The 25,559-nt window shown below is 38.9% G+C and overlaps 1 protein-coding gene across 1 annotated transcript in view; it reads right to left on the bottom strand.

The window, feature by feature from the left end:
* Nucleotides 1-25,199, bottom strand: part of cabin1 (calcineurin binding protein 1) — a 196,549-nt gene extending 171,350 nt beyond the window's left edge. Inside the window, 16 exon segments of the mRNA XM_056464608.1 lie at nucleotides 706-903; nucleotides 2,057-2,188; nucleotides 4,001-4,188; nucleotides 4,281-4,353; nucleotides 4,814-5,031; nucleotides 7,337-7,467; nucleotides 10,231-10,390; nucleotides 14,002-14,399; nucleotides 15,929-16,078; nucleotides 16,187-16,316; nucleotides 18,634-18,814; nucleotides 20,108-20,242; nucleotides 20,357-20,470; nucleotides 22,180-22,275; nucleotides 23,406-23,458; nucleotides 25,168-25,199. Coding sequence (XP_056320583.1) covers nucleotides 706-903; nucleotides 2,057-2,188; nucleotides 4,001-4,188; nucleotides 4,281-4,353; nucleotides 4,814-5,031; nucleotides 7,337-7,467; nucleotides 10,231-10,390; nucleotides 14,002-14,399; nucleotides 15,929-16,078; nucleotides 16,187-16,316; nucleotides 18,634-18,814; nucleotides 20,108-20,242; nucleotides 20,357-20,470; nucleotides 22,180-22,275; nucleotides 23,406-23,408 — 2,307 coding nt within the window. The 5' untranslated portion in view covers nucleotides 23,409-23,458; nucleotides 25,168-25,199.
* Nucleotides 25,200-25,559: the final 360 nt, after the last annotated feature.

The following is a 25,559-nucleotide window of genomic DNA, read 5'->3' as shown; positions in this document are numbered from 1 at the left end:
AACAGCTACTCTGACTGACAGTGTATTTACACAAGGGCAAAGCACATGCTAGTAGAGGCATGGCGTTTCCAGTGATGTGGAGCTGATCCGCGAATCAAAGCACATTATGTTAGCTGACCAATCAGAGCCTCTTGAGGGCGGGCTTTCAGAGGAACTAGGAAATATGACAGTCGTTTTTATGTAGGCTGAGTAGCTGTATATAATTAAAGTACGATATATGATATTAAATGAAGCATGAGCACACATTGCTTTGCACCCCATAAACAGGACCAAGCCTTAAAAATACACTCTGGACCACCCCTTTAAAACTTCTGTCTAAATAGATCAACAATTGTTTTCACGTCACCTCATACTTCAGTTTTTTATCAAATCTTGACCAATCAAATGCTATCTAGTGTCTGACATGCCCCACCCCCTTCTTCATTTGATGTGCTTGAGCTCAACCACTCTCACTGACAGGGCTGTGATAAAAACTAAATGTTATTGGCTGTTTATTTTTAAGGGGAAGAGCTACTCTGTCCCGCCCTCTCTTCATGTTTCAGATGAGAATATGTCAAACGTCGAATAAAAACTGCACATTTCAAAGACCTTTAAGGCCACTTAACATCAAGTGGCATCCAAAAAGTCTTAAATCAAGAAGTATTTTCTAGACAAGTAAATATAGTAGTCTAGATAACGCTCTAGATTCAAGAGTTTTTGCTGTACCTGCAGCAGAAGCAGCTGAGCCGGCCTCTCAGGAGCAGAGCTGATGTAGTCCAGAGGTTTGAGTCGAGTGGCTCCGTGGCCGAAGCTCAGCGTGGGCTGCAGCAAACGCACCACAGACTGATAATCTCCTGCGTCAAACAGCTTCTGGATCTCCTCTAGAGACTGACAGCGCTCCAGAGACTTCAGCTTCTTCTCAATCTAAACAAGGCAAGAAGAAATCACCTGATATTTGTCTAAACATAGATAGCCCATTATATCAAAAATGGACACTTGCTCTTTTAAAGTGCCCCTGTTATGACACATTAAAGGGGTCCTATTATGAACAAGATGTAAAATAAGTCTCTGATGTCCCTAGTGTGTGCGTTTCGACTCAAAATACCACCCAAATAATGTTTTATAACTCTCTGAAAGTAACCCTTTTAGGCTTTGATACTAAGTGTGGGGTTTTGGTGACTGTCGCTTTAAAGTCAAATGAGATTGTGCACTTTTCAGAAAAGGGCGGAGCTACAAATGCCTATGTGTCAGCATAGTGGACGATTTAAAAACAAGACCAACCGTCCTATGCTAATGAAGGAGAGATGGTCGCTAGTGGGCGGGGCTTTCCCCCTTTGATGACTTGTACAATGGGAGAATGTCAATCAAAGTGTTTCTGCAGACTGTTTTAATGAAGAATGATCACAAAAAATTAAATTAATAATTTTTCACAATTAGAAACTGGTTGTACTCATAGACTGTGGCTACACAACTGTGTTTAAACCACTGAGAAAAGTGATTTTTGCATAATAGGTCCCATTTAAAGGGACAGTTCACCCAAAACTGAAAATACTGACAACCTTGTCACAAACATGTTTGAGTTTGTTTCTTCTGTTCAACACAAAAGAAGTTATTTTGAAAAATGATGGAAACCTGAAACCATTGACTTCCATAGTGTTTGTTTACCTACTATGGAAGTCAATGGATACAGATTTTCCAACATTTTTCAAAATATCTTTTGTGTTTAAAAGAAAACTCATAAAGGTTAGAAACCACTTGAGGGTGAGTAAATGGTGACTTAATTTTCAGTTATGGGTGAACTGTCCCTTTAACTTGTTCCGAACCTGTTTGAGTTTCGTTTTCTGGTGAACACAAGAGATATTTAATTAAAAAAAAAAGAAAATCCATTGACTTCAATAGTATTTGTTTTTTTTCCTACTATGGAAGTCAATGGTTACAGGTGTCTAACATTCTTCAAAATAACTTATTTTGTGTTCAGCAGAAAATGAAACTCATAAAGGTGTGGAACCACTTCATAGTGAGTAAATTTGGGTAAAATATCCCCAATTATGTAGCCGTGTAGCAGTATGTGCTGTACCTCTTCAATAGAGATGCTATTGTCCACACTGAGGTTGGGAAGATGGATGGCGATTTTGTCGTTTTCACTTGACTGACCTTTCAGCAGTCCGACACACATGTCATAACACTCCAGCGCCTCCTCCATGTCACCCTAAAACACCACATCAACACACACATGCTTATAAACAGAGTAAAAAAATACAATCATCATTTCTCATATCTATAATTAATAAAGACTATCAAATGTGTCTATTATAAGGGTTTAATTTACACTTGTGTGGTTTTTAATTTTTGAGTCTCTTGGTTTATTGATTCATGAGATGCTGTGGAAACCAGCAGCATGTTTTGCTGGAGTCATTAAGCATTAAATGTTCTTTAATTGTTTGAATTTTAAAGCGAAATTAAATCATACTTTTGTCTTTTACGCTACACTAGTGTTTGATGTTGGCCTGAGAAAGCCTTGCCTGAAGGTTTAAAAGCTTTTTGTAAGCTATAACCTTAACCTAGGATGCTTAGTACATAACATTAACATTTTATAATGAGTTTCTAACATGGTTAACACGTTGTTAGCATGAATTAACATGATTCTAATATGTAGTCGCTAACATGTTTCCAGCACATTTTAGCATAAATTACCCTTTTAATATGTTTTGAAATATTTACATTTGTTTTTACATATTTTAGCCTGTTGCTAGTATAGTTCTCATTGTTGGCATGTTTCTGGCACATTTTAATACATGGCTAACTTTTTTACGTTACATGATTTAGCGTGTAAAACATGTTAACATGCAATAATCTGTTGTTGCCATGGTTTAACATGTTTAATATTCCTGTTTTAACATTTTGTTAGCATCAACTGGCACATTTCTAACATGTTTCTAGTATGATTAACACATTATTAACATGACTGTTGCTAGCATGTTTCTAACATGTTTTATCAAGTTTTAACATGCCTAAAACCTTTTAAACACTTTGTTAATGTAATTAAAGTTTCTAGCATGGCTAGCATATTTTCAATATAAATCAAGACGGTTGCTAGCACAAATTATCATGTTACTTTCATGTTTAAAAATATTAAAATGTTTTAACATGTTTGTCACATATTTTAGCATGTTGCTAGCATGGTTCTAATTGTTGACATGTTTCAAGCACTTTTTAATACATGGCTAAGATTTTTACATGCCGCAATAAAATCTAGCATACCTAGCATGTTAAATATGTTGTTAACATGAATTAATGTGTTGTTGCCATGTTTTAACATTTTATTAGCGCCAACTGGCACATTTCTAGATTAACACATTGTTAACATGACTTACCATCACATTGCTAACATGTCTACAGACTTCTTAACATTTTGTTAATGTAAATAAAAGTTTCTAGAACGGCACAAACAAACTAACACATGGCTATCAAGTTATGCTGTTGCTAGCATGTTTTTAATATTAAACATGTTTCTATCAAATCAAGATGTTTGCTAGCATAAATTACCATGTTACCTTCATGGCTTAAAACATTAAATGTTAAGTTTGTGAGATGTTTTAGGTTGTAACATGTTTTTAACTACAGTCGAGGGTTTAAAATAAACCCTACTATGACATTTGTGTTAATTAGTCATGATAAATCAGTGAAAGCAGCTGAATCTTCAGTTTATTTGACAAATTCCCAGGGGATTTCCTGAGTTTCTTTGTGTGTATTTGAACAGATTTGTAGCGCCCTCTGGCTTTTGGAGGAGATTTACTTTAAAACACACCATGCTTTGCTTTGCATGCTTTTACAAATCGCCAAGTCCTACTTCACACCGTGCTCTCACTATGGCTGGTGGGAGAGCAAAACCAGTACACTGAACACTACTGGGATTTTCCTTTCAGCAGGAAAAATTAATAATCTGTGCATTGCTAACCATATAATTCATGCATCATAAAAATCTGTCCGCGTGTCTGATAACTTAATGGGTTTGTCTTGCCTGAAATGCGAGGTGTCGTGCTTTAAGCCAGTGAACTCTGACGGCGAACGAGAGCCAGCGGTCTTCAAACAGGTCTTTCTGAGAGGAGGCCATGGTCAGCAGGAACAAATCCGCCTGAAAGCGCGTCTCTGGACTGTCCAAATCCCCACAATCCCTTCCAGACGCAGACATGGTTTTTCTCTGAGACGCTGGAATTCACAAATTTAGACGTTTGTGTGATGAGGGCTCGTGGTTTGTGAAATAATATCTGCGTATGTGAGTGTCTGAGTGATGCTCTTACCGTTCTTGCCCTTCATCATAGATTTCTGCTCCAGCTGCAGCTCCAGACAGCCCAGACTCATCTGCATCATTTCCTGTGACACAGTATGATACATTACAGCTGACTCAGCAACACAACTGTGGACTGCGAACATCTATTACTTGCATTTTTTAAGGCGATTTTTGTTGCATTTTTAAAGTATAATCAGAGGTGATATTTGATATTATAAATATTATAATAAAGGTGATATTATAAATCGTGATATTTGCATGTAATTAGACGATTGAACATTTTGATTTTACCCACTTCATTCGAGAGTGTAGATCGCTTCACAACAGATGCGAAATCACTCCAGTGCCATTGCAAAATGGATCTTGTTGAGAGGGTAGCTGTGCTTTACGTGCTATAGATGGCAGAAAAATGGCGTTCTGTGCTGTTTCTGGCTCTATCAGATCCTTCAAAGTTTCATCAACTCGCATGATTCGCTCGAGTCCTGCGTTATGTGCGATAAATGCCCAAAACACTCAATAAGGAGCTGGTTCTGTTTTGCTCACCTTGATGTGTTTGTTGCTGGAGTCTCTGAGCAGCGGGTTGGGCAGTCCAGCGCTGTGTTTCCTCCAGCAGTTGAACAGATCCAACACCACTCCAGAAAGACCCGCAGGCCATTCCTCCAGAAACTTCTGCCCCACCGCCTTCAGATAGTATATCATCAGCTCCAGGATCCCGCCATTCTGCATATTCGCCATCAGGAACGCATGCACTTCACTGCGCTCTGATCAACCACCAAAAAAAGGAGTGCAGAAAGAAATGAAGCAGTGAATAAATCAGGGTTCCCACACTTTCATAAACAACAGATTCAAGGACTTTTTATAGCACCATTCATTTTAAATCAAGCACTTTTGTAATTCACACCCCAGCATATGTAGTGCCTTACCGCACTTACCATTTCAAGAGTTCCCACTTAGATATGCTTGGCGTTTAAAGCAGGTTTGGCAAGCTGTCCCGGGAGAGAACCCTGAGCTCGGAGATATTTGAGCGCAGGGCTCCCGCCCGGTCGATAAGCATATCAGGAGATCCGAGATCAGGTAGGTCTCGAGAGCTCCGCCTTTAGATAAGGGAAAAAAGGGAGGAGATGGGGTGGAAGGGAGATTCTTCCAAACGAAGATAGAGCAGTAGGAAGAAAATGATCCATTTATAGTAAACTAGGATCACTCTGATTGGATTATTACTGATAACAGATGAGTGGCCAGACGTGCTCAATCATATCACGTGCTCCTCTCGAAATTCCCTTAATATTTACCTTACAAATGTCAGAGTAATTTTGAAAACTGTTCAAACGACTTTAATTCAATTTATTTTCTGGTTATATTCAAATGCAGTTTCTGAAATATTGATAAAAGGTGCATTATTTGTCAGTCTTATTGTGCAAGATTTAAATTTTAGATTTTTATTTTAAGAATTTGTCAGTTCAGTTTTGACAATTGAGTACAGTTGTTGAAATAACACCATAAACAAATTTTATTTCACATTTAATTCAAGCACTTTCGAGGACCTATGTTTGTTTTTAAAGGGTCACGAAACCCCCGTCTCAGCAGGGTGTTTTCACACCTCTAGTTTAAAAAGTCAGGAGAGTGGGTGTGTCCAGCTCTGTTTAGGTGGGAGTGTCTGGGGAGGGAAAGAGGGAAGGTTTTGCATAAAAATGGGAGTTTCTGTTTGAGCACACGCTGATTTTCCACAGAGGCAAAACAAACGCAGACGCAGGGGAGAAAGACAGTGACTGTGTTTACATGGACGACAGTCATCGAATTATTTGCCAAATTATTAATTTGTGGAATTAACTGCAGTTTGGCACTTTCACTTTCATTCAGGAACATTTCATGCATGCCCCCCATGACAAACATGGTATAGCAAGCGAAGAACTGCTGGAAGAGTGAAGTTTTAATGGAATGTTTGATACCGCTCGGCGAATGAGAGAAGAAAAAAAACCTACCGATGCACTGGGTAGGTAGCGTCAGAAAGCCATGTGCGTATAATAATATACTAAATAGTATATATAATAAATCCTGTCACAAAATGCAGTGAAAATTCTACACGACAGTAATAGTTTGATTTAGGTGTTTACACTCGGAGAGCAGCATTTACAGCGGATCTTTCAGTCCATAATATCGTACTATCATACTGCAGTGGTATTAACGTACTGTTAACTTAGTAACTAAATCATTTTGACTAAGGTCTGTCTTTAAAAACTGAAAGAGTACTGCTGACGATACGAACTAACTTTGACAAAGAACACCGATCACACGCACTTACCAAATCTGTAGAGACAGAACAATCAACACCACCTGGACCCGCATCTTTTTTTAAAAGGTGACGAGCGGCAAATCCGGATTTCACCATTTCCAGATGCGAAAAGCTCTCGGGTAAAAAACGTTCCTTACATACACATATACGTGTGTAATCCACACGTGAGTCCAGCTGCGCTCTCATAGGGGGGAAATGAAAACAAAAGCCTTCGTTGCAGCACATTCATAAACAACACTGACGACCCGTGTCTCCAAATTCTTGTTCTTCCACTTGTTTTGGCAACACAACATGGCGTCTCTCTGCCGACAACACTGTAACAGGTAAAAACATTCTTCGAAGCTATCATGCATATTAATGAAGTTGCACCTCATTCACAATAGAGCGCGCTGATTGGTTTGAACCAAGTCTTACTCATGAATTAATGCTGCACGCTCAGAGAGGTCACAATGTACTCGCAGGTAGAGATATCCACTCTCCATGCAGGAATACACAGAAGGATCTCATTACCGTGATGCAGCTTCAAAAATTCGTTTCAAACCGAAAGAACGAATTTGCTCAAAATAACGCAAAAACCACCTATTTTCACTTTTTTTGAGGAATATATGTGTCCTAATAGTGTTTATAGCATAGATGACACGTATATCGACATCTCAAAAAATGTGTTTTGGTGTTTCGTGGCCCTTTAAGTACTTTCCAGGCCTCGATTGCTTATGGCTGAAATTCAAGTGTTTTCAAGAAGCGTGGGAGACCTGTGAATGCCTCGGTTTCTGTACCTGACTCCATAGAAACAATATAATCAGAGGAGTTGGATCCACGGTTGGACTGGGAATCGGGTTTGATGCCACACTGAGAATCCATATTACTGAGACTCTCCTCATCTTCGTCATCTTCAAACTTTTTTAATCTGGAAATAAAAATCATGATGTTAACACGACCTTCTGGTACCGTAAGAGTTTTTACACTTTCAATTCGCTTCAGAAATATTGTTCCTTTGTCATTTTGTTGTACTTTGCTATTTTGAGTCCACACAAAAATAGCGCCAAGAGATATTAACAAAAACTGGACTCAGGACACTCAGTCTTGAATTAAAAACAAAGGAGCATAATAACACCCCTTTAACAAAACGCCAATGACAAACCATCAGAAACTGTCTCACTTTGGCGCCATTGACTCTAAAGGCATTTGAAACACGTGTATGCCCCAATAAGACCCCAATACACTCCAAAAGCAAAAATAAAAAAACCTACGCGACATTACGAACCAAATGACACTAACACTCGGGCATGACGTTAACTTTTTTGATCACCAGCCACTGTGGCTAGTAGTTTCCCATCGTTACCAGCCACTTCCGTTTTCACTAGCTACAATTTTGATGTTGGGAAAATATATATTTATATGCATAAATTTGATTTTGGCATGCTAAAATTACTTGATTTAAATTTTGTGTTTTGTCCAAATGCCTTCTCGTTCCTTTAACTATATTTGTGTGTTGTGTATGAACTTGCTCAATGAACATGAGCACGCGGGTTGTGGTTTCATAGCGTCACATTGGAATTAGTTTTATTTCACATGGCTTTTTAGGGCTTGGCACTAAGGATTTCCCCATTTTTTTCTGGTCACACCAAACTAAGTATTTCCTTGCCACAAATTTGAAATGACGCGTCAAAACAAGTTTTTTATTCGACAAAAATGTTCTTAAAAGTAACAATTGACATTTAAAAAAGTATTCACTCATGCATCTAAAACTATACATAGTAGTTCATCCAGGCTCCCAGTCTCCAGGATCACCTAGACTAAATAAATGGAGAGTTAATCTGCTTTTAAAGCAAGGTTATTGTAAAGGATGAGAATTAAATCATATCCACAAAAATAACTGTAAGCAAAAGAAAGCCGGTAAAAAAACGGTAATGATAATGAAAGGATGATCCCTCACACACCGCTAACGTTAGATTTATTAATAATCTGTTCAAAGAATGGTTAAAGCGAAAGCAGCAGGACTGTGCACGGATGAGCACCGCATTTTCTAGTCTATTCCATAGAGAAGCGATTGCGCCAGTTGCATTTCCAGGTTGCTTCGCGCAAGGAAATGAAACGTCATACTTTCATTCAGGGGCGTAGCAGACGTTTTAAAAGTGGGGGGGACGGCTGTATGAGATCATACGTTCATATTATTATTAATCACCTGTTTCTAAATGGTCGGTCTCTAAAAGTGAGGGGGACGTATCCCCCCGTCCCCCCGGTTGCTACGCCCCTGCTTTCATTCCATACTCGTCAGTGAGCGAGGATCGCCTGTATCTCATCATCTTCTCATTCGGTATTCACCTACTTTCTTTTGCTCGTGCGAAATCTTATCAGTGGTGCTGCTTCTTGATTCTGAGATAATATTTGCGTGCTTATTGACAAATGGTCATAAACTAATATTTCCCACCAGCCAAAGTTGCTAGTTGGGGTGTCTGTCTAACCCGCCACAGGTGAAATCTACCCGCATTTGGAGGGTTGGCGGTGTGTCAAGCCCTGCTAATACTAATTTTATTTTGATCTAAGCAGAGCTTGAAGTTCACACAGAGTGTAGTAAACACCTTTGAACTACGATTGTATTGTGTTGATGATGCAATAGGTGGGTGTGGCTCTGAGGCCCCGCCCACTTTTTACAAAAATCTTCTGCTTCCTCTGTCAAACAAGTAAAACCATGAACAAGCTAGAAAAAATCTTTAGTAACACTTTAGTTTAAGGGCCAATTCTCACTATTAACTAGTGGCGTATTACCTGCTTATTATTGAACAACTCTAATGGACTGCACAGTCACCAGATCTAAATATTATTGAGCCACTTTGGGATGTTTTGGAGGAGCGGGTCAGGAAACAATGACCTGGCCACTATTCTGCAAGAACAATGGCTCAAAATCTCTCTGGCAAGTGTGTAAATAATGACATACGATTCATCTTTGTTAAATCTACAACAGTTTTAATATCTTGTATACGAATGCTTTAAACATAGTAACAGGCCTTAAAGTCCACGTGAAATCAAAATGCTCATATTGTTATTCTGAAAGTGAATAATTAATCTGTGAAAGTCCAAAACAATGTCTTGTTGTGGTAATCTTTAATCAAAGTCTTATTGTTTGCTTCTGCGTTTAAAATGGCGGTCCTTCTGTTGACGTTAACCTGAGCAACTGCATATTAATACCCTTACTGTCCTATGAAATGGGAATGATGCGCAAAATAAAGCCCCGCCCTCCTACTCAATATTCATTTTCAGATTGAAGCACATCATTTTCTGAAATAAAAGTCTGAGCAACTTCCGGTTGAGGCAGACTTTAAAACCACACACAATCATAAACATTTACTCTTGTTAAACTTTGCGATGACGATGTGATCTGAAGTGTGTCCGGTCTACAATAATCCTGACTGCGTTTCCTACAGTTGGTGCATATATCTCCCATACTTTCTGTCTGTGTCTTTTTGAAGAAAACAAAAGCTAAATATGGACGGTTATTGCTAACACTTTCTGAAGCATAATTCGGCGTAATGAGCTTTCACCGTGGGTGGATTCACTCACTGAGGCAATACAAAAATAGAAAGCACATGATCGATCTTCTACCGCATTGTTTGATAGAGTAACAGCAGGTTAGGACGAAAAAAACCCTGATTAGATGAATAAAACCCACCTGGAGGGCAGGAATTTGAGCAGGAGCTCTTGGAAGTCAATCTTCTCTTCTTTCTTGCATTTGGTGTTGCGGACGCGTGCCGAGCGTCTCTTCGCCGTCTCTACGGTGTCCTCGATCACACGCTTTCTCTTGGTGCCTTTTTTCACTTTATCATCCAGAGCTGTTGAAGAACCAACAGTGACATTATAGCGTCAATACCTGATTTATATAAGCAGGGGGGGAAAGGTGGGCTTCTAGATTAATTGTAGTTTTCCTTTTAAAGGAACCGTATGTCATTTTCGCCACTAGAGGGCGTGTATTCACAACAAACAAATGCATAGTTTGATGATGGACTGACTCATGTGTGGAATCATGGGAGTTGTGGTCTTCATCGTTTGCACTACACCAGCACATGGGGTTTTTCATCTATTTCTTATCAGGTAACAATGCAAAGTAATTCCAAATTTCACCTTGCGAGTCGTTCTTTTTTAGAGATTGTCGCGGTTGTTGTAGCTACTAAATCATATTGAGAAGAACAGAAATGAACTGATTCAGATCTGCGTTCGAAACATCAGAAAACTTGGAACCTTAAAGAGCTCCACAAACTATTAAAGAGCCCATATTATGGGTTTTTGAAAATGCCCTTCCATGTAGTGTGTAACACAGCTCTAAGTGAAGTGAAATATCCAGCTAAGGCTTAAATCTGTAAGTGTACAGTGTTTAAAACTATTGATTCATCTATAAAAGAGTCGACTCATAGTGCTTCAAACGAGTCGTCTTGATAACGAGTCATTAGGTGTTTCGTGATGACGCGGCTACGAAACACAAGTGGCGTAGCGCGCAAACCCGGGAGATTTGAAACCTGCGGCCCCGCCCACTAACAGAAAAAAAGTCTCACACACACACACACAGGGTTCGCGGATATAACTGAGCGCCGCGCCCTCTCTGTTCTGCCGCCCTAGGTCTCCTCTATGGACGCGCCGGCCCTGTGTGTGTGTGCGTGTGTATATGTGTGTGTGTGTGTGTGTGTGAAAAGAGCAAGTAGACTTTGACGGGCTAGGAGATCTCCTCGCCAGTTCTTGGATTTTTTGCTCAATAAAATAGTTAGTCGTCTGTATTTACATTCACCCACTGGCAGCCAAAATCCACTATAAAGCGTGTGTGCACTGTGACTACTTTTATATTGTTGATTAGCAGCTGGGCATTTGACTCTGTCTCGCGCTGAAGCCTGTCAGTGTTGTCGACCAATCGCAGCAGGCTGTCATCGGTCCAATCAGCGCAGATTAGCTTCGCGCTGAGGAGGGGGTTGGGAACAAATGAATCGCTGAACGATTCATATGGGAGTCGCTGGGATAATTAGGTAAAAATAAATGCAGATTATAAGACCATAAAAGTGTTTTATGACCTTGCATGCATATTAGACTGTTGTTGGAGACCCTTACAACCTAAATATGACCCTATTTCATGTATAATATGGGCTCTTTAAAATAAAATGGTCTATTGTTGCACAAACGTGTGAGCATTTTGGTGACTTTTCCACATCCAACATTATCTATTGTAGATAACCGTTAATGATGATATTACCATTTATAAACTACAGTGGCACCGCCAGCATTTTGGAGCCACAGTATCGCGATACTACCATAGTACCGGTAAACCGTGCAACCCGTGCAACCGGTAAACCGTGCAACATGTAAAACGAGATCATGAAAGAAACATTCAAAAAGCAACTCATGTAAACACCGTAATCACATTATTGTCTTATTTATTTAATTCCTTAACTTTTCATTCGTGCTCTCGTGACAAACTAGGAGCTATTGGATTACGATTTTTTCCTTCCATGTGGCACAGATCGGATATGGCCTATGTACGTGTAAGCAGGAACAAATCACATGCATTCCGATTTACTCCAATCAGATTCCGGCCTTGTTCATATGTGGAAACTTTTCTGATATGAATCGGATCTGTGCCCTCGCGTCTGCAGTGTAAGCAGGTAGATCGGATTTTCACCTGTCAATGCGAGTCGCGCGTCATTGAAACCCGTAGCGAATGGCGTCAAGTCTGACACTTTCTTTTCAGAACAGACTTCAGCAGAGTCCCAAACCTTAAATCTAATACACAAGGACTTAAACAGCTTTTATATTGTCATAAAGCACAGGTATTTAAGCATGTTAACGAGAGTGAGAGAGCGCAATGTCCGCCACGTAACCAATATAAACTAATATAAAACTAGTGCATACATCAGTGGTGTAAAGTACTTGAGTAAATGGACTTCGTTACTTTACTTAAGTATTTTTTTTGGCTATTTTGTAGTTGTACTGAGTATTAAAAATATAAGCAACTTTTACTCTCTACTTGACTACATTTTTGATTGAATATATGTACTCTTTACTCCACTACATTTGAACGGATGCTTACCGTTTCTCGTCACATTGTGATTGTGCGCGACAAGTCGGCATCTTTATCTACCAAGGCTAATTTGTTGGGCAGATGAGGCGATATCGCCATCTGCAGGGTGCTGAGGGTACTGTATGCTATTTATGAGCTAAATCATGTGAAGGTGAATTAGCAGCTTGCCTAATACCAGGTGTTTAATAAGCGACTTGGCTGCAGCCAGTGATGAAGCCGAAGTTGGCACATCAACCAGTGCCAGCACTGATGACCATCCATGGCCTTATCTGAAAGAATTGTTTTCATTTGCCGATATGCAGAATGGCTCTTACAGGATGCAGTGTTGACTTTGTTTGCCATGGACTTCGAAAATAAGTGCTTTTAAGAATTTATCGTCAAATTTGAGAAAACACATTGAAGTAAGAGTCTATTTATTGTTAATTTAATGTGAATTTATTGAATTTAATAGTTACTGATATGGCAAAAACCACTGCGACATGACATGACTGCTTTAGCTTAATTTTTTTGGTGCAACGTGAATAAATTTATCACTGAAATTATACATTTTGCATCAGGTATATATAATGTAATGTATAGTTTAGCTGTGAGTTTGTGATGTATTTCTCATTGAATTTATATGTAGTTTACTAATGTGAAAAATAACACTGTCCTCTTTGTTTAATTTTAATACAGAAAAAACATCCTAATCAATTGAAAAACTACTCAAAATAAAAGTATTGCCCCCCTCTGAGACCGAGAGATGAATCACATGAACGTTAGCTCAGATTTTTTTACGTTTTACTACTTTTTTTGTTTTTCTTTTAATTGTTTGCGTCTTTTTTTGAACATTTGAGTTTGACTGAGACTTTTATCTATATTCTTCTGCCATTTAGAAGCATTACGTGCATAAATCTCGCCATGGACATGACATTAAGATGCCTAAAGGTTTAAAAAAGCCTATATATCAAAAGAAGATGGACAAATGAGAACCTTTCTGTCATAAACTATAGTAAAACAGCTTGTCAAACGCTGCGTACAGATTACATACAGGAGTAGAGAAAAAGCTCTCTTTAATTATCAGCTGTTAGTCAGCGCCCGCTCTTTTTTTCTGGTCATTGCACCGTGTGCTGTGTAAATGCAGGCGATCGGATACGAGTCACTTTTAAAAGATGATGTAAGCAGGTCATCAAACAAACCGGATAGAGTCACAATCGGAATTGACCATCAAGATCTGCAGCGTAAATGCAGCCTACATGTCTTAATTCCAATTTAGCTCCATTATGACTTTAGTTAGATTAGGATCATCAATAATCGTTGTTTACATGGTAGACTCTTAATAAGAGTATTGCCTTGATCGTATTAAAAGTGTTGGTGTGCATGTAAACGAACACATTGCCTGACCTGCAGAGTTCCCAGCGGTGTCCTCAACGGCAGATGCAGCGGTGGTGGTGACTGTGGTTGTGGTTGTGATCTCGATCACGTTCTGGTTCAGTAGGACTCCTCCAGGAGCAGTGATGGCTTGGACCAGTAGCTCAGGGCATGGGGGCAGACTGGCGCTCGGGCTGCTAGGGGCTGGAGGAGGGATGACGGGTGCAGGAGGGGCAGAGACAGGCACTGGGGGCTGAGGAGGGTCAGACGGGGCAGCGGCGGGCACTGGAGCACTGCTGGGCATCTGCAGGAGGCAGTCTGGGTCACGGTACATCGACAAATCAATCCGACGCCCAAAGTCAGGCCGAGGGACAAGACAAGCGTTCTGGTGTTTGTACATGGCCAGGAAACTCTCTCCCACACTCTTCCACCTACACGGATCAAACATCACACAGATACCAAGATGAGCATTCATTTTTTACAGTGAGAGAATGACGTTGACAATTATATATAGTTGAAGTCAGAATTATTAGCCCTCTTTGATAAGACTTTTTTGATTATTTCCTAAATAATGATTGACAGGGCAAGGAAATTTTTACAGTATGTCTGATAATATTTTTTCTTCTGGAGAAAGTCTTATTTGTTTAACTTCAGCTAGAATAAAAGCAGTTTTTAATTTTTAAACACCCTTTTAAGGTCAATATTATTAGCCCCTTTAAGCTGTATTTTTTTTTCAATAGTCTACAGAACAAACCATCGTTATACAATAACTTGCCTAATTACCCTAACCTGCCTAGTTAACCTAATTAACCCAGTTAAGCCTTTAAATGTCACTTTAGGCTGTATAGAACTGTCTTGAAAAATATCTAGTCAAATATTATTATTAAAACTATTATGATTAGAAATGTGTTAAAAAAAATCTGCTCTCCGTTAAACAGAAATTAGGGAAAAAAATAAACGGGGGGCTAATAATTCTGACTTTAACTGTGTATATATATATATATATATATATATATATATATATATATATATATATATATATATATATATATATATATATATATATATATATATATATATATAAATTTCAAATAATAAATGTTTTTCTTCCTGCATGATATTGGAAAAAACTAACATTGCAGTATTTTATTTTGCAAAGGTTTTTCGGCAATATATATTGTGATGTAAATATAATTTTATTTGGAAAGAATTCATAGTTTTACATTAACTGGGATGATTTTGTAGAGGAGTGCATCTGCATGAATTATAATAAACAAACTATAGGAATAGATGAAAACAACAGAGCTAAGACAAATGAAATAGACAGTGCTTTAAGGCTTTCTGGAGAGTCTAAAAGAAAACCAAAAAATAAGGGCAGAGAAATATGAGCCAAAAAAAGCCTATGCAGCACCATACTGGAAAAGCAGCATCCACACAAATAACATACGGACAGGATATTTCTATGTAGTATACTTGTTCCTGCTGCTTGCAATAGTGCTACTGTGCTATCATAGCAAAGCTGGTGAACTGATGCCTTTCGACTCATTCACGGTCAATAAAATGTGTTCATGTCATTTTTAAAATCAGTACAATGTAAGCTATTGAGACGCATTCAAAATCAACTTTACGAAATCACCTGATATTATTTTGTTGCATTCAGAATGTTTGGTTTCAGCCCAGTAATTTCATGTCGGGGCATCTCCAATAAGAAGTAAATGCATTTATATTAAACTAACAATAGTAACTTATAATTAGATCAATAACATTTTGTAAGCATGTTTAATAACCAAAAACGTAGTACTTTTTAAAATATTTCTGACAAGAATAAAATTACAATAATATTTACTTTACTTTTTTACATTTTCAAATCCATTTAAATTTGATGTCAATATTATTGTAATTTTATTCTTGTCAGAAATAATAAAAAAATACATACATACAGTAAGGTGAATGGACTCACGTGAAGTATTTGATAGGCTGAACCAGCTGCAGATCAGCTACTGGATGGCGTGTGAGCTTGGCCTGTCTCTGTCTCCTGAGCTCCAGAGCCTCCTCTACGATACTGTGAGCTTCCTCCTCATCTACATCCACATACTGCAGTGCGATATCACTGGAGGAGGAAGAAAAACAGACATAAATGAACGCTAGATTCATAGCGACAGTTTCAACAGGACAGATATTGCATGCCTAGTTGAATCAGAGTGTAAATGGAGCATACAGTTTGGAGAACATCCTCATGGAGTCTCGTCTGAGGCAGGGCTGCTCTTGGAAGATCTTCTCTTTCAGCACTCTGCCTTTACTGTAGCCCGAGTCCTTCTCCAGAGCCTTACAGATGTAGTACAGGCAACCTGCAGGACACAGAACACAAGGTTTTAAATTAGCTTGAACTTTATTTCTTACAGCTCTATCTGGTAAAGTAATCGTTTTTGACTGACACCGATTGACTGTGGTGATTTTGTAGGGATGAGCATCTGCATTGGGAACCATGAGTTAATTTTAAAAAAACTTGTGAGTTTGCTAACTTGGGTTATCATAGGCTAGATTCCCATTGCATTTAGCCCAGTCAATCTGACCCAGTCAAATTTTTTAATAATATAATTGTTATATATAAATCCTAGCCCTGGATTTCCTCCGGATGCTCTGGTGTCCCCCACAGTCCAAACACATGCGCTATAGAGGGATTGAATGAACTAAATTGGCCATAGTGTATGAGCATGTGTGAATGAAATCTGAGCGTGAAATCTGGCGTACGCATTTGTTTTTGTGCGTACGCAGTGTTGATACATCAGGCCCCAGATGTTTAGCATGCCAAATATCTGATGGGTGTCAGCGACTCATCTGTGATTCTCTCAGATCGTGTCTTTGATCGTTCACACTGTGTTATTGTCACTCACGTGAACGAGCACCGGTTTGCCTGTGATTTCAGGCATTTCAGGGCGATTTCTCAAGACCTGTCGGCGTGTCAAAATCGGGGCTAAAATCATGCAGTCTGAACTCGGCATAAGTCACATTTTAAATCGCAGTTTTGATCAGATAAATCGAAATAGTGTATATGCAGAAGGACTTTTAATTTTCAGTCAGCCAGTTCGTGACCTGTATGCCGTTACAAAATCACCACGTTTAAGGTCTGTTTTCTTTGAAAATCTGTGAACTTCACTGCCTGATTGATATACAATATAAAGTGGGTCTCAGAATGTACAAGCAGCACTGCATTAAATCACATTGTGCCCAAGCGGCAACCTCCCACTCTCCCTCGGGAAGCCAATACGGAAGTAACTGAAACTGCAATTCATCAAAATTCCGCTAGTCCTGGCTCCATAATAGAGCAAGTGGCAATTGAGCCCACTGTTAGAATGGCCAACTTTACAGCAGAAAAAAAGGTGTTTACAGCCTGGTACAAAGAACGATTTTGGGTCATATAGCTATTATTACCCTCAATGACAACTGTGAGGGGGTTGAATTGATTTATAACTCATCCATTTCCTTTATATTAGGTTATATTAAGTTTGCATAACTAAGGGCGTGGCCACTTGAGTGACAGCTAGGTCTCGCTGGTCGCCGTCACTTCACCTCAGCTGAATCCGGCAGATTAGCCACTGATCTCGACTTATTCATCCTATTTTTGTGTTGTTTTATGTGGCTTTACACAGTCAGCTGCCTTTTGGACTTATTTCTTACAATTATCAGATGATATGAGATGCTGTGTGCACTTAATTGTGCTCACAAACCATTCACGTGGCCTCATTTCCCATGTGAGTGAAGTTATATACTTGTATACCATCTCTATAAATGTATTTGTTTTATTTAAGATCATTTATCATTAATATTTTTCTTGAGACCCGTAAAGCACTCCAGAATATGACAGACTGATTAGCTGTAGGCTCTAGATCAGTCATCTGAAGCGTTATCATACAGTGTTATGCTGGAGTTCATCAATAGTCTTGCATTTACTAACACGCACTATATCTGAAGTGTTTGGACGTATTTCGCGTTTTCCTCCTGTAGAAAAACGTCATAAGAACAATGTTTAGTGGCTCAATGTATTACTACAGTGTTTTTAAAAGTCTAAACAGTTTATTGATATAGTGTACAGCCAATCACATGTGGTCAGAACACAAACGAGTCGCAGGTAATAAAGTATCAAGCGTTTCTCCCAAAGTAAAGTCTGTCTGCCAGGTCTAAGCAAAGTGCCAGCAGGCGTCTGTAGCTCCGCCCACTCTCCGCCTCTTTGCTCTTGTTTGGTATCCCGCCGTGGGTGCGATGACGCGCGAACAAAATGGCGACGGTTGGCCGCGCCTACTTGTAGCTTCTTTTGCTCCGTCCATATATTTTACAGTCTATGATTGTGCCGCGTCATGTCTTTAAAATATGGAACTTTATCTTACCCCAGTATTCTGAATGGCGTTTCTGCGCTCGCCTGCTGCTACTGACGCTGCTTGCGTTTACACTGTCTTTCATCTCATTTTACACTTGAACAACTAAATGAATGCTTAAGTCTACTTAACAGATATATTTTAATTACAGAACAACATTGATGCTGTGAAAGGAACTAAATGAAATTGAAAATTTATCAGTAGGGGAAAAAAACACTCGCTGTGCATATATCTTATTAGATTTTATTCTCCAAATTGTGCAGCCCTAGAAGGATAGACTGTAGATACTCACAGCTGTAGTCACTGAGCGCGTACAGGACTGTGATGAGGCTGTCCAGACACGGCCAGTGCTCCGGGTTACAGCGTAAGCCCACCTCAAACGCATGCCGGGCCAGAGGCATGCTGACCTTCCTCAACGCCAGCTTTCCCATTTTAAACCACATGTTGACATCAGTGGAGTCCAGCATGACAGCCTGCAGACAGACAAACAGTGTGCAAACTGGCTGTTCAGCGCATCTTTTGGTTACAGTAGAGGAGTGAATGCTATAATAACACACTGAAATTCATTCATTCATTTTCTACCACTTTTCCGGGGCCGGGTCACGGGGGCAGCAGACTTAGGAGAGAACCCCAGACTTCCCTCTCTACAGACGCTTCCTCCAGCTTCTCCGGAGGGATTCCGAGGCGTTCCCAGGCCAGCCGAGAGACATAGTCCCTCCAGCATGTCCTGGGTCTTCCCCAAGGCCTCCTCCAGGTGGAACATGCCTGGAACACCTCCCTAGGTAGGCGTCAAGGAGGCATCCGAAACAGATGCCCAAGCTACCTCAGCTGTGGATGTGGAGGAGCAGCGACTCTACTCCAAGCTCCTCCTGGGTGACAGAGCACCCATAAGGGTGCGTCCTGCCACCCTGCAAAGGAAACTCATTTCGGCCGCTTGTATCCGAGATCTTGTCCTTTCAGTCATGACCCAAAGCTTATGACCATAGGTGAGAGTAGGAACGTAGATTGACCGGTAAGTCAAGAGCTTTGTCTTTCAGCTTAGCTCCTTCTTTACCACAACGGACCGGTGCTTCAACCGCATTACTTCTGCTGCTGCACCAATCCACCTGTCAATCTCACGTTCCATCCTTTCCTCACTCGTGAACAAAACCTCAAGATACCTAAACTCCTCCACCTGGGGTAAGGACTTTCCTCCAACCTGGAGATGGCAAACCACCTTTTTCCGGTGGAGCACCATGGCCTCGGACTTGGAGGTGATGATTCTCATCCCAGCCGTGTCACACTCGGCAGCAAACCGCCCCAGTGCATGTTGAAGGTCCAGGTTCGATGAAGCCAACAGAACAACATCATCTGTGAATGAGAGATGAAATTCTGTGGTCTCCGAACTGGACCCCCTCCAACCCAAGGCCGAGTCCAACATGCACTGGAAACAAGTCTGACTTATTGCCGGCAATGCGAACCAGACTCCTACTCTGTTCATACAGGGACGAGATGGCCCTTAACAGAGCGCCTCTGACCCCATACTCCCAGAGCACCCTCCACAGAATGCCACGAGGGGCACGGTCGAATGCCTTCTCCAAGTACACAAAACACATGTGGACAGATTGGGCATACTGCCATGAACCCTCGAGCATCCTGGTGAGGGTATAGAGCTGGTCCAGTGTACCACGGCCTGGACAAAAACCAAAATCAAATCGGTAGCATGATCGCCTAACAGCAAGTAGGTCACAGCAAGAAGCAAGAAAGGCCTTTCATCTATTTATTACCTGAACATAGAAGTCCATGGCGGTGTCCAGATCATCTTTGAGCACAGCCAGACTGGCTAGGTTTTTATAGGTGGAGTACTTTAACATCAGACCAGGATGCTTGAGTCCAACCTTCTCATCTTCAGATGCTACTGCCTGGTGCAAGAAGATGAAAGAAAAAACAATCAATCAATTAAAAACTGACCACAAATCGATCTAACAGAGCAATACGGTAAAACGACAGATACTCTGGATGATATAAAGCTGTACCTCTTTGAGCAGCGGTGTCTTGAGGAGCTCATGATAGGCTTTGGCAGATTCATCAGACTTGTCGTGTTTCTGCAGATCAAGAGCTTTATGATACAGAGCAAACGCTTCTGCCTCCTGAAACACAAATGAGAAGAAAACAGTTGATTAGATTCAACTCTTTTATTATAACGCATACCTCACACAAAGTAAGATACTCTGAAGAATGTTGGAAAAAATGAACATTGATACCCATAGTTGGAAAATAATAATAATAGGGACATCAATGGCTATTGGTATATGAGTATATCGTCCTTTGTGTTCCTCAGAAGTTATATAAAGTAATTTAGTTTGTCTTTAGCAAGCAGAAGATGTTGTAGCATAATTGTGCAAATGTACACCTTCAGCTTTTGCTTCACCTTTAAAGTAAATGAAAAACTGTCATGAATGCAACTTTTATATTGTGAGTACTTTTACAAGAACATCTGATGGATTGCTTAGGAAACATAAGTTTTCTTTTTTATTATTAAAATAATTATATTCAAGTACATCATTGCATTATTTTTTATTTAAATTTCACACCATTACATTACTTTCATCTTTAAGTCAGTCGGGCTCTTTATTGTGTTTTATCCGATTTATTTATATATATTTTTAGATATATTGTTGAATGTGAAGACGTTGTCTTTGTCCTGATGTTTGGTGTGATTCCTGCTGATGATGCTGCAAATCAATTTCCCTATGGGGACAAATAAACCTACCTACCTGTATCAACCCATTATTGATATGTACCCCTACATAAACTTCTGGAGAGCGCCAAATACGTCCCAGGAGCTACGTTTTTTGCAGTTTTTGCTTTCACAAATCCACCAGAGGCCGCTGCTGACTGACTGACCAATAGACTGACTGACTGACTAACCAAATGATTTACCGATCGACACCGGCACCCCCTTCTGTAAACCCAACCTACAGTGTTTTCAAAAGCACAGATCCCCTGGCGTCATACCGCTCCGTAGCGTTCATGTTAAAGACGAAATGCAGCCATACGTAGCTCTGGCTGTGTGATTCCCACTCTCCAGAAATGAATACAGTGGTACGTTTTCACACTGAGCCTGTGTTGACCTATATTACATCACAAGTTTTGAAACTAAAGAGTTGATTATAAAAAATAAACATTTAATTGTGTAATATATTAGAGCATTTGAATAATTTTAGTAATGTTATTATTGGATATACAGGGTGACAACTTATTATTTGATATATACGTTTATGAAGATCAGAGTTTCTTTCCACAAACATTTCAATTGCACATACTGTCATATTTTCTGAAATTTGTGGGCTTTCTCCTAAAAAGGGATAGTTGGCCCAAAAATAAAATTACTTCATCATTTATTCTTCCTCATGTGGTTTTAAACCCTTATGAGTTTCTTTTTTCTGTTGAAAACAAAAGAAGATATTTTGAAAAATGATAGTTGCTTTCATTAAATTCCACAATAGGAAAAAATCTACTATGGAAGTCAATGGGTGCCAGCTTCCAGCATTCTTCAAAATATCTTCTTTTTTGATCAACAGAAGAAAGAAACTCTAATCTGTTTTGAATAAGTGAAGGGGGAATAAATTATCTTTGCCCTGATGAACTATCACTTTAAATATGAGCTCTATATTTTAATATATCATGGTATATCTATTCTATAAAGTCTAATGTGTCAATAATATATTAATATTTAGCTTAAAAGGGTTCAATAAATGTTCCAATTAAACAAAAGCGTTTCCATGTCAAGTTTTAAAGCACGAATACAAAAGAAAATAAACAGTCACTAGGAAGGAGCTTTTTGAAAGCATCTCACCTGGGCTTCCTTAGTTTGACTGGGTTTAGTGCTTCTGAAAGCATCTTCATGTTCATCCGCAGCCTGAGACGCCGCGTTCAGAGCCGCGATCCGGATCTGTGATACAAGATACATAAGTGAATTGATGGATGGAGGAATGAATGAATAGATGGATGGTGGAATGGATGAATGAATGTATGAATACATGTACGAATAAATGAATGAATGGTGGATGGATGGATGGAGGACTGAATGAATAATTGAATGGTGGATGGATGGAGGAAATGAATGAATGAATGGAGAAATTAATGAATATATGAATGAATGAGTGAATACATTGATAAAAGAATGTATGAAAGAATAATTGAATTGATGGGGTGTGGATGAATGAATGAATGAATGGTGGATGGATGAAGGAATGGATGAATGAATGAATGAATGAATGAATGAATGAATGAATGGATGGATGGATGAATAAATTAATGAATATATAAATGAATGAGTGGATGAATTGATGAAAGAATTAATCAAAAGGATAAATGAATTGAGTAGGAATGAATGAATTGATGGGGTATGGCTGAATGAATGAATGAATGAATAAATGGATGATTGGATGAATGGATGGATGGATAAATGAATGATGGATGGAGGAATGAATGGATGAATGCACGGATGAATGTAAAAATTAATGAATATGAATGAATAAGTGGATGAACTGATGAAAGAATGAATTAATGAGTGAGTAGTTGGATGGATGGATAAATGAATGAATGAACAAGCTCAGAAACCAGAAACCGGTCAAATGGTGAATGAATGTATGGATGGATAGAAGAATGAATGGATAAATGTATAAATGAATGAACATATGAATGAATGACTTGATGAGAGTATGAATGAATGATTGATTGACTGAATGAATGGATGAACAAGCTCTACAGACTAACAAAAACCGGTCAAATGATGGATGGATGTGTGACTAAATGTATGAATGAATAGATGGATGGGTGGATGGATGGATGGATGGATGGAGGAATGAATGGATAAATGAATGAACATATGAATGAATGAGTGGCTTGACGGAGGTATGAATGAATGACTTGATGAGAGTATGAATGAATGAATGAATGATTGATTGATTGATGGAATGAATGGATGAACAAGCTTGACAGACTAACAGAAACCGGTCAAATGATCATAAGAGGTAGTTTATATTAATAAAATTCATGCAAACTAACAGAGCGCCTTACCATGTTTCTTATTTATTAAAGATTACACAGTCCAATCGTCAGCTTCTGCAGAACTGCAAAACAACAATAAAAAAAAATAAAATGGAGGTAAAATTAGTTTTATATTCAGCCATTCAGACTTTCTCCTTAATAATATAATCAAACAATATCTATCAAAGTACAACCTTGTCCACAGTCAGTTAAATAGAGCTAATGTTGTTTTGAAGTCATACTTAGATGCGATTTCAGAATGAATATTTCAAGTAGCGTGGTAAACAATATAGGAAGCGTGTCACAACTACTGCTCAAAAATGAACGAATGTGCAAATAAAACCAGCTTAACCTCAATGAAAAGAAATAAATGCTAGTTTACAAAACATTACAATACCTTCCCCTATAACTTTCCTGAAAAATATTCAAAAATGTCAAGCCAAACTAATTACTGATAGCAGTTAACAGCGATAGAATGACAATTCTCTGAGGGAGAGGCTCGGACAAGACGTGAGTTTCTGCAGATTTTCTTTGATACGAACATTTAGAAATGAAACTAAAGAGACAGGTGTTGTTTAATTTTATTGGTTATTTGTATCATGGAATTTAATCGTAATCTTGGCTAGTAGTTTTGGAGAATTTGATGTTTCCCCATATAAACTGAACGTCCGGGCATACCACTCAAAAGGTTTTTTTTTTTTAAAGATGGCCGCCGAGTGAATGACTTGCCTTAAAGAGACTTTGTTACAACTCATTAACTTTGGAAAAGCAATATAAACTTAAATCATTCCAAAACTATGATAATACATTGCATGAAAAAAACAAGTGTCTTCACATTTGTTTTTACAAAAGGTGCAAATATCAGTCACATCAAAATATTTGGACAAAAGTGCATTACATGGGTAAATATTGTGCAACATTTTAAAGTGCACCTCTTAAATTTTATTAGGAATACAAAAATTATATGGTAATAATCATGTTTGCTCTGCATTGAATGTTACCAATTATAGAACACCAACAAAACTTTTCTTATGGAGTAACTGAGTTTTGTGACTGGGACACAATGTATGCGCTACTTTGAATATTCGGTCTACAAACGCATGTAAGTGTGACGTCACAACAACATTAGTGCTATTCAATTGACTGAGAGCAATGTTGTACTTTGATAATCATTGGCTGCTAATATGATTTCGCTATTTAGAGTTGGCCAAGAATACTTTTCTGACATGATGTTATTAAGGAGAATGTCTGAATGTGCGAATATAAAAGCAACTTCACCTCAATCTTATAGTTGACTTCATTTATTATGGACAAGATATTTTCCCCCATAATAGCGCTTAAATAAATTCCCAATGTTTATTCGTTTCCCCAATTTGCGTGTTATATGCTAACCTCCAAACAACGTTAAAAAAACGTTCAATGTTCTTTAGGAGCCTGTTATTGATTACAATTATAAGACATTTCACTGTTAGCTTGATACATAAATAAAAACACTTTAAGCAAATATGTCTAATGCTTCGTAAACATCAAAACTGTGGTGCTGTAGTAACAGCATATATAAAGACATATACAGTATATTGAGTCTGTTTATGAAACCCATTCAATAACAACAACATGCTAACAATGCTAGCACCTGCAGCACAGCTGACCTCACAAGGCTTCAGCTTTTCTATTTAACGCGCAATTTCCTTAAACTAGACAAATGTGTGATGTTTATGCAGCAGGTTTAGCTGTAAAGTTGCGTGTTGTTGTGTTTGCATGTGCATTGTTTTGATTGTGAGCTCTTTCTTACCAGCTGCACGCATGATCTTCTGCTCGGAGGAGAGTCGCTGAAGTCAGTGTCGAGCGCTCTGATTGGACGAGCGTGGACGCGCGCGGCTGAAAACAGCCAATAGCGTGTCAGATCTCAGATTTTTGATTATGCCGTTTCTTTTCCTACACTATTTCTTGGTGAGTTTTCGAGATATCACCAGATGAAATAAATACACACTACACAACTGTTGAGGGGGGAGAAACAGACTATTTCTGTGTTTATTGCTGTGTGTTAGTTCGAGTAAAACATTTCTAACACATTTAGGTGTAGTTTTCAAGTATGCTTATATTTATAAATGTTTTTATAAATACAATCGAAGAATTTGAACGTTAAACGAGTTACAAACTCAGTATTTAGTTGGAAATAGTGTC

The sequence above is a fragment of the Danio aesculapii genome, chromosome 8 (assembly GCF_903798145.1).
Source record: "Danio aesculapii chromosome 8, fDanAes4.1, whole genome shotgun sequence".
NCBI lineage: Eukaryota > Metazoa > Chordata > Actinopteri > Cypriniformes > Danionidae > Danio > Danio aesculapii.
Note: the sequence above shows the minus strand (reverse complement) of the source record. Positions and strands in the feature narration are given on the sequence as shown.